Raw genomic sequence first — 9,926 nt, forward strand, 5'->3', positions numbered from 1 at the left:
ACAGTATTAAGAGTTTTCACTTATTTGATTCGTCCTGCCAAAAGTAAACCCAAGTACCAATAACAGGGGAGGCCTTTACTTCTAACCCTGTACAAGCATTATTAATGCAACTTCAAGTGGCCTCTCTGGTCCATTATTTGAAAATAAATCGCAGGACAGCCTGCCATGCAAGTTCCCAATTATAAAATTAATTATAAAATTCAGGTTTGTCAGATTATGTTTTCAGAGCAGAGGCTTTCGGGTGGTATAAGAAATTGAATCATTTAGATTTCAAAAAAGGGGTGAGGATAAATATAATAAAAATGCCCTTTTTTCCTCACTTTTCTTCATTTGCTATCTTCTAACCAGATATACAGTTTCTTGCACTGACCTGAGAAAATCAGTAAATATGATAAATTGCAATAATATTAAAGTCAGATAATATACAGCTTGGCTAGGGAATACACAGCTTGGCTTGGCTCTCTCAGATGTAAAGTCAGTTTTGATTATGCACTCAACTAACTCTTCTTAAATTTCAACTCAACATATCACTCAGCTCCTATATGCAAAGAATTTGAGTCAGTCATTTCTGGAAACCAAACTTTCGGAAAGAGGATATTAAACCATGAACACTTCAAAGAAGATCCTGAGTCTTTCGGGAAGACAGGTTATCATCTAAAAATGGAAGAAATCAGTCAGATTGTTATACATTGATTTCTACCTATGACCTATAATAATCTAACTCTAAAATAACCCATTTATTTAGCTTGTAAGTGTAAAAATGGATATGTATATATGTGTGGTGTTTTTTATGTACACACACCCACCCATACATATATTCTGCACTTTCATCAATGTAAATGGAAAATTGCCTTTGCAAGATATGAAATAATCTTCTCAGATAGTCTAGAAACACAGTAGCAACAAGAATAAAAATACTGAGTTCTATCTTGGGCCAGATGTTATGTGTGCCCATTCATACAGAATGTCTCTAACTCTTGCAACATTCTTGACATCCTCTTCCTTTAAAGATGAAGGAATTGTTCTAGAGGGATTAAACAGTTTGCCCTAGATTGCATAGAGAATGATAGAAGATTCTATCTGCAATCTGTTCTCTCTTCCCAATCCTACATTGAGTCGCCTCTCCCCCAAACATAATTAAATCTGAAGATCATTTGGCAATTCCCAAAATATTGTACAATATACTATTCTGGTTAATTGAATTACCATATTATCTGAAAGTTGATTTAAAAATTATTAAAGTTTCAGCAACTTTCAAATAAACTATGGCATGTCAACCTTGAATAGAAAATGAAAATCATTTCTTGTTATATGGAAGATGATACAAGGGATACTGTTAACCTCAATTACTGAACGGAACAGTCTGAAATAAAATATTTTATCAGTTTCGGATAAAAGTAAGTTTCCTGTATTAGTCTGGCAGTGAGTGTTACATTCACCATTACATCAAGTCCTGTCTGAAACCCTGAGGATTCAGGAGAGCTTAATAACAATGAATCTCTAAGAGAAGAGCTCTCTCTTCAGCACCCCATCCTCCCCACCACACATACTTCCATCTTTCTTTATCATCCTGGAAATAACAAGCATTTCTTTTAGTTAATATATAATGAGTAATCAGAATGTCTACCAGATAGGGCGGTGGTGGGTGTACAACTTAAAAGCCTTGGAGAACAGGGGCTATCTAGTTGGAAAAAGTAACGAAGAATTGCCTATTGACAAAAAGCTTATGCATCAGATCAGTACAAACTTTTTAAAACAATAGTATGCTGGGGATAATCAATACTGAGCTATTGGACTTCTTAAGGCAGGGCAGCATATACTAGGGCAGAAACACTTCTAAATTTATAAGAGGACATGTTTACAAAGACCTTTGCATTCCATTACTTATTTGCCCCCTTTTTTTGGACCTTTTAAAGGTCTTCAGTTGAGACAAACTTCCAACTTTCCTAGTTGATGCATGTATTCCTATATGCCCCTCATTGCAGCCATCCCTCCTTCATCCACGAGGGATAGATATATTCCAAGACCCCCAGAGAATGCCTGATACCCCCAACAGTGTTGAACCCTGCATATACTGTTATTTCATGTGTATACATGTATGTACATGCATACAATGTGCATATATATATATATATATATATATATACACACATACATATGATAAAGTGCAATTTATAAATGAGGCATAGTCTGAGGTTCATAATAACTAATAAAATAGAACTTTTATAATGTACTATAATAAAAGTTATGTGAATGTGGTCTCTCAATTATTTTATTAGACTGTACTCACCCTCTGATGATGATGATAATGATGATGATGATGCTGTGAGAAGATAAAATGTCTATGTGAGGAAATGAAGTGAGGTGAATGGTGTGGGCACTGGTACTGAGGGCGAGGCTACTACTGACCTCCTGACACCAGGTCTCCACAGAGGAGCATCTGCTTCTGGGATCTCAGCTGATAGTGGGGAACTGAAATCATGGAAAGCAAAACAACGAATGGGGGTGGGGGCGACTACTGCATAATGTTTCAGTAAAACATGAGCTTGATTAGAACACACATGAAGTCACTCAGCAAGTATGAAAATACATGGGGGTAGTTCTATATTTGGAACCCAAGTATGAAATATTAACTTAAATATTAAAGAGCATATCAAACATCCCCTTTCTCCATGCTCATAACCTTATAAGGTGTATTACACTGAAAACATATTCTGCAGCTAATTCACCTGTCAGTGAGAATTAGCCAATGTTTATTTCCAGTCTGGATCCATATAGAGTAGGACAGTAAAGAAGTGAGCTTTGATTGAATGGAAGCAAAGATTTAACAGAGTATTTTTAAGTGTGCAATGTCTGCCAAATCAGCCCTCATGTTAAAAGCAAATACTATAGATCATTAACATAATATTTATATACATGTGCAAGTTCATTTGGAATCATTCAAACATGTGTACTGAACAATGTAATGTTTTGTAAAATGTTAGCATACTAGTTACAGGTGGCTCAATGATCCTTTAAGCCTTTTTTCTGCTTTTTCTAGGCTCCTATTCCCAGACTAGAATGGGAGCACAGTTGGTATGAGACAGGCTTTCTTCAAAAGCCTCTACATATTATTTCATTTAATTCTTACAACAGGCACATAAAGGACCTACAGTCACCCCCATTCACAAATTAAATATAGAAAGTGAGTGATCTTGACCACGAAAACAGTGATGACTGGTGGAGCTGGGATATGAACTTGAATCTCTGGTTTCTAGTACATAACCCATAGACAATAGTAACATTACATATTCATAAATGATTCAATGAACCAAAAATTTTAAATTGCTTTATTTTTACTCAGACTGGGAGAAATTTGGTTCCAGTGTTTTGTTTCTAATGTAATGCACTGCATAAGATAATGCAGCATTAATATTTAATAATGCAATTTTCTTTAACTTGTTTTTATATAGTTTAATCATTCTTAAATGTGAAATTTGCTCAGTCCCTGAAATAAATACATTAGAAGCTTACAAGCTAGGAATGTTTTGTGGTATGTTCTAAACTCAGTAGATAAAATGTCATATATACATGTAATAAGACATGCATTACATCTGTAATAAGAAATTAAGGGATAGTAGGAAATGCATAGTATCTCCTAAGTTATAAAGACTCCTACATAACACCTTTATCCAATCTAAATTATCTTTTATAACCAAATCATGTAGAACTCTCCCATTAGATACTATATATTTTATGTTCAATGCCTAGAAGAAGAATAATAAATCATCCATTAAATTTTTTCAACATGATTTCTAAAAGCTTTTTTTGAGGTTCTGTGCTAAAAATCAATAGTTTATAGACTAAATTATAATATATTTTTATATTTGTCAGGGAAACATGGAAGAATAACTTTGGTAAGTTTTCATTAAACATACACTTGAAAATTTTAATCGTTTACTACACCAAAGGTAAAATAGAAAAACAGAACTTTAATTTCTGTATAGTAACATTTTGGGCAAATATTACCTAAAAGTCAAAAGTACAATAGATATTTTACAAAGGCATTTTGCACATTATATACTTAATTTCAATTTTGGCCATGAATTATTTCATCATAATAGGCTGCTGCATACTGAATTTTAAGAGATTCATTTTCCAATACTTTTTTTTATGGAGAAATACAGAACTAATGATGTCTTTGCAGCCAAATAATTGCTTATAAAAATATACTTTTTAGTCATACTTCAGAAAGTAGGATTGTAGTTTTTCATTTGTTTGCTTAGTTTTTTGTTTTGTTTTGGGTTTTTTTTTTGTCAGCTTTTTTTGTTTTGTTTTGTTTGCTGTTGTTGTTTTTGGTTTGTTTGTTTGTTTGTTTTGCTATTTGGAGCTTAGAGGACCCTCCAACATTTTAGGAAGTATTTTTACCCATTGGATTCAGCAGAAGGGTGCCACCTGGTGGAAATGTGGTTGAATTCTAAACCAGATCTAACTATAAACATCTATCTATTCCTTTAAAAAAGCTTGAAAGTCCCATCATTACCAAGATTTTTTTTTTTTAAGTTCCTATGTACTTATCAGGACCTACCTGGCTCTTTCTGTATTATTTCCATCAATAGAAGAGCTATTAAGTTAATTTTAAAATTTTAAGAGCTATTATTTACATTTATAAGCAAAGATTTAAACAAATTCTTCATCCATTTTATATTCAGTTTGTACACACACAATATTTGCAGTTATTTTGCATTACGCTAATAATAATGTGTTGAACTGTAATTGTGTAGAAGTCAGAAGGTGGGACTTTACAATTAAACTACCTTGTTTTATCTTACTTATCACAGACTAGGGTTAAGTCTCATCTCCACCACTTATGAAGACAAACTTTATCAAGTTAGTTTCTTTAATCCTATGTATTCTCATCTCTAAAATGGGAATGACCACAGGACCTAACTCAAAAAAGTTGCTTTGAGGATCAAGTAGAAAAAATGTATTTAATAAGCGTTACCTTATCAGTCCAGAGGACGGTACTCGGCACATGGCAAGCATGTAGGAAGTGATTTTTTTAAAAATAGTGAGTTATAACTAATTACTCAAGATTTAAGATCCCTCAATGTAAAATGGGATACTAATCATATTAAGAATGACTGTATCTACCCATGTCAAAGCAATTATCTAGACATTTTGTAAATGTGGAGCATTATGAGAACAACAGAAACAACCGTCATAAACATGTGATCAAGGAAGCTTTAAAAGAGAGACTACTAAAATGATAAGACATTTCCAATGACTCAGATTATTAATAAAAGTACACAGTCCCTGCTATTCTTGTTGCTGCTTGTCCCTGGGCAAGGGGTGACTCTGGTCATGGCACCACATGTCAGAGGAGAGTCACAGATGAGGTAAAACAGAGAGGTGGAGCTCACGACAGGACCATAACCACAACCAGATTCTGTAATTGAGTCTTCCCCTGTGCAGTAAGTGGAAGTAGGTGCTGATGGCTTTGGACAAGGCATTTTTGAGATTTCATAAAATACCATGAAAAGTGAAAGACCTTTCTGGCAATATTTAAAATCCTAAATCACTCAAAATCAATATACGGTGAGTGATTAGCTGGAACATTCCCCCTATTTAAACATTAAGTAGGACTTCATAAAGCTATACTTTTATTTAAATTTGTGAATCATTTTTTTTCAGAAACAGAGAAACCAGAACTATCATTCACGTCTATACGGGGGGTATTATAGCTAGTACCACATAAGAATCTTATGACTGTTGCAGAATCATACAACAATGACTAATCCTGTTAATTAAAACTTAGGAATCTCAGAGCAAGTAGTTTAAATGGTCACAGCAATCATCCACATTATCTGGTCATCATTTCGTATGTCAACCTTCAGACGAATAGATCTAGATCTAGATATTTTCTGGAAGTGCTTGGAAAACCCTCAGTGGGATGCTGCCATATATACTTCACTCTGCTTTCCTCCCCCTGGCAAAAGCCATCTCTTTCATTCTAACTCAAACACAATATGCATATCACTGACATTTTTAACTCATGTAAACGTTCAGAAAGGCACTTTAAAAACTCAATTAAAACAGGAGTTCTGCAAATGGCCACTCCCTGAATATCTGAAGTGGCCATAAACAAAAATGCACGCTAACTCGATAAAGGGACTCAAGCTCCATTCTCTCTTCAGCTGAATGTTAAGCACCAGATTAATCCTGACAAAAGGCTTTACTGTGCATATGTGGCTTGTCCACTATTTACATACACATTTTCAGTTTCTGCGAGCTCCGCTCTGTCTCTTCCTCCCCACCTCCAAGGCCACTAAGCTGTTTGCAGCACCTCAAGTAACCAGCTGGTGTCACAGGTTAGTGAGCAAAGATTTCATGTGGGGACTCTCACCTGACTAATCATTCTTATTGGAAGCATCATTCCAAGAGCAGTAGACAGGCTGAGCGGCTTGTTAATGAAATTTAAGGGCTGTCAGCTTGAAAGAGGAGGCTAAAGCCACGCTCCTCTCCCGAAATGAGTTTTATAATGTGCTAACCAGTTGCTACCTTGTGGTGTGTTGAAGGAAGCAGAGGAAGAAGATGTAAGGGAAAGGGACAGATCATACAATACAAATGTTTTAATATGTTTATACTTCTTTCAGGGTAGGGAATCAAGAGGCTGGTTTAAGGAAACAGCTGCTTTGTAAACATTCAAACATTCACCCCCTAAATGGAGGGGGAGCTTTAAGGCACTAAGCAATCCCCACCACCTGTGTGAAATATATGCCGGGGAAATGAGGAGGGAAGGGAGAAAAGAGAGACCACAAGCCAGGACAGATGACCAAGATTAGAATATTAACAACAGCAGCCCTGGCATCTCCGCCGCCCTCATCACCACCACTCCGCGGTTTGGACAGCTTCTCTTCACTTGCTCCTCCGTGTTAGCCTATGCGAAAAGCGGAGCCGCTAACGGAGCCTAGCCGCTTGCACCTCCTTCACCCCACCTCCAGCAACGAGCTAGGAGTGTCTGTGGCAGAAAGGCGTCGGGCGGCCTTCAACTGTGCCCTCGGGGCAAAGGGCCCACGGCCGGTACCCGGGCGCCGGCAACCTCCAGCTCCATAGTTAGCCGATAACCTAACTGGAAGCCCTCCCGGCTGGAGTCCCTGATGGATGGAAACGTGACAACACCTGGAGCCGGCTCACCGCAGCCTCCCTCCTCCTTGCCTGGGAGCCTCAGCACTCCCGACGTTACAACTTTAGGAAAAAGCAACACCGAACTCCCGAGTCACCCCAATCCAGGGACGGAGGCGAAATGAACATCCCCCGTACGGTTATGCTACAAATCTCTGAAAACCAAAACAATAAAAGGGGGTGGCCGGTGCAGAAAGACGGAAACGGGACAGAAATAAGCCTCAGCCGGCACAGAGCACCCCATCTCTGCAGACACAAGACATCTGGACCCGACAAATCACTGAGGCCAGCACCTTGCCTGCTTCCCTTAATAATTAATGCCTTTTTGCTCCCAAGCTCCGTTCCACTCAGCAGACCACAGATGCATGCCAAGCCTCCTTCCCCTGTTTCGTCCCCCTGCCCCGTCCGGGGGCTCCTCAAAAGAAAAAGGAAAGGAAAAACTCCGTCGGCCTAAAGGTCGTTTGCCTACTAGGCAGCTTTGACCGGGCACTCGGTTCAGCTCCGGGAAGACCCCCGCCAGCGGACGCCTCCAGGAGCGCAGCAATTCCTCCAGTGTGCGTTAATTGTAACCAGAAGGCCCCCATTCCTTGGCCCCGACCGCCTCTCCACCCCCCTCCGGTGGCCCGCCCGCCGGGGCTCCCGGGCCACCCCCAGCCTTTACCTCTCTCCCCCCTTCCCCGCGGCTCTCCACCTTGCGCATCCTCTCGCCCGGCCCCAGAGCGCACTCAGATGCTCTAACTTCCTGCGGAGTCCATGGAGGAGCGAGGGGAGCCTGGAACTGGGGCGGGGGGAGGGTGGGGAGAGAGAGGCGTGGGAAGCGCGGACTGGAGCCACCCTTCCCGGGAGGGCCTGGCCGCAGCTGCCAACTCTCACCTGGTCCGCCGGCTGCGCCTGGCTCGCCCTGGCCCCCGGCGTGGGCTGCTGCTCCTGCTTCATGGCTGTCATCGCCGGCGGCCCGCCTTGACGCTCACTTCCTCGCGGGCACTTCAGACTCGGGGACCGTCACTTGGCACCGGTCGCATGTCACAGGAGCCCGGCGCTCTCCGAATTGGCAGAGGGAAAGCGGCAGCGACGGGGTGGGGGGAGGGGAGTGACGGGGAGGGGAAGACGAGCGGCACCAGGCTGGCTCCCCCTTGCAAGATCCCTCCTTCGGCTACCGCAGACCCTTGAACTCCCCACTCCCCCCGCCCCCCACCACCCCAAAGGGTAGAGAGCCTCGGAGACCAAACACGACCAAGTGGCAAGTTAGTGGAGCAGCGAGAGGCACCTGACCGCGCTGGAGCGACGTCTCACCGCGCCGGAGGAGCCCGGCTCGCATTCTACTGCAGTCCGCGCCCCCCGCCCGCCCCCGGGAGCTCCCCGCGACTCGCTCAGCGCGCCAGGTGGAACGGCCGGGGGCCGCGCTCCAGCATCTCCCGAGCAACCGCAACGCGGGAGAGAGCCCTGCGCGTCGCGCGAGCTCCCCGCACGCGCGGCCAAGGCTGCCGGGCTCCGCGGGCCCCCTCACCCCCGCCCCCCCGCGGGCTCCTGCTAAAACCCGGAGAAGCGGAGCGCGCCCGTGCGAAGCCCTCGGTGGCTCTATCGCTGCCACTGGGCATGCTCCAGCGCTCCGAGAAGGCAGGGGGCCACTGGGGACCCGGAGCCCCATAAGGGTTGCCAACACCTGTCGGGACACAAGGGGTGGTCCCAGATTATGGCCCGAGGCTCTGCACCTCCCGATTTGGGGCAATAGACATTCTTATCCTTAGCTTCCAGCCTGGATTCCCTGCCAGCTGCCTGGTTAAGTAAGGCCAGAGGAATTCTGAAAGGTGGATTACAAATAATAATAACTAATGATGATATTCTAGCACTTTTTCTTTTTTGCTTTTTTTTTTTTTTCCCCACGACACGTAAAAAAATCTTGACATTTTAAGTCCTTTCTCCAGCCTTCCCTTGGCTCAACACAACCTTCTCCCCTTAAAAGTTCGTTTTCTGGGCATCTATCATGTATCACACTGTAAGGCTTAGAGGGATTGCAAAGAAAGGAGACTAAATACCCGACAAATTTACCAAATTTCATGCCTACAAGTTTACCTGACATGGTGGGCACTGGTAGCCTGGAGCAGGGATAGGAATCAATGAGTCAATGAAGGTCTTGCAAGTTGAATTCCTGTGGGTGGGTATAACACAGAAAGTCCACCAGTTTCACCTAGATTCATTACAACATGGTTTTCCCCTATTGCTAGAAAGGGCCTGCCCAGATCAGATGGGTAACAAGCAGTCCCCAGTCTCAGGCACAGGTAGCCAGATGTTACCAGACTCAGCGCCATGGTGGTGACTAGCTTCCAGTGAGAAATGATGGAGCATATAGATAGGGGAGGGTGTCCAGTGGCCTTGAGTTGGTTTTATTGGCTAAGGGCTGGATCCCTTACCCTTGTCTGAGCTACTCTGTCCTTGGACTAGCCAGATCCTAGAGAGGAGCTACCACAGAAATCGAGGAGTTGTGCTCATGTCTGTCAGTGAATTGTCACCTTTGCCCTAAATATTAATTGCAACAATAGTTCCTTTAAAAAACATTTTTTAAATAAAGAAAAATCAGTTATATCTAGATTTGACTAGTTTAGAAAATAAAAATTTGATTTTTAGAAAGGTGGAAATTGGTTGGCATTTTCAAACATGGGTAGTCAAATGCATATTATGAGTAATTTCTAATAGTGTGTTGGCCCAAAAGAAGTTTTTGACAGGAATAACTTTCCTAGTTGTAAAAGTATAAACACAGCAAT

General features: G+C 42.0%; 1 protein-coding gene across 2 annotated transcripts in view; it reads right to left on the reverse strand.

Moving 5' to 3' along the window:
- DPP10 (dipeptidyl peptidase like 10) overlaps positions 1-8,646 on the reverse strand; it is a 659,495-nt gene extending 650,849 nt beyond the window's left edge. The window contains exon 1 of one of the 2 annotated variants that reach the window (XM_086718449.1): positions 8,038-8,646. In XM_086718449.1, coding sequence (XP_086574575.1) covers positions 8,038-8,109 — 72 coding nt within the window. In that variant the 5' untranslated portion in view covers positions 8,110-8,646. Of the gene's footprint in view, positions 1-7,825; positions 7,964-8,037 lie in introns of those variants that run through there. The other variant, XM_086718450.1, reaches the window with a different exon arrangement.
- Positions 8,647-9,926: the final 1,280 nt, after the last annotated feature.

This window comes from Puma concolor, chromosome C1 (genome assembly GCF_028749965.1).
Source record: "Puma concolor isolate L17-30 chromosome C1, mPumCon1.1.hap2, whole genome shotgun sequence".
NCBI classification, from domain to species: Eukaryota; Metazoa; Chordata; class Mammalia; order Carnivora; family Felidae; genus Puma; species Puma concolor.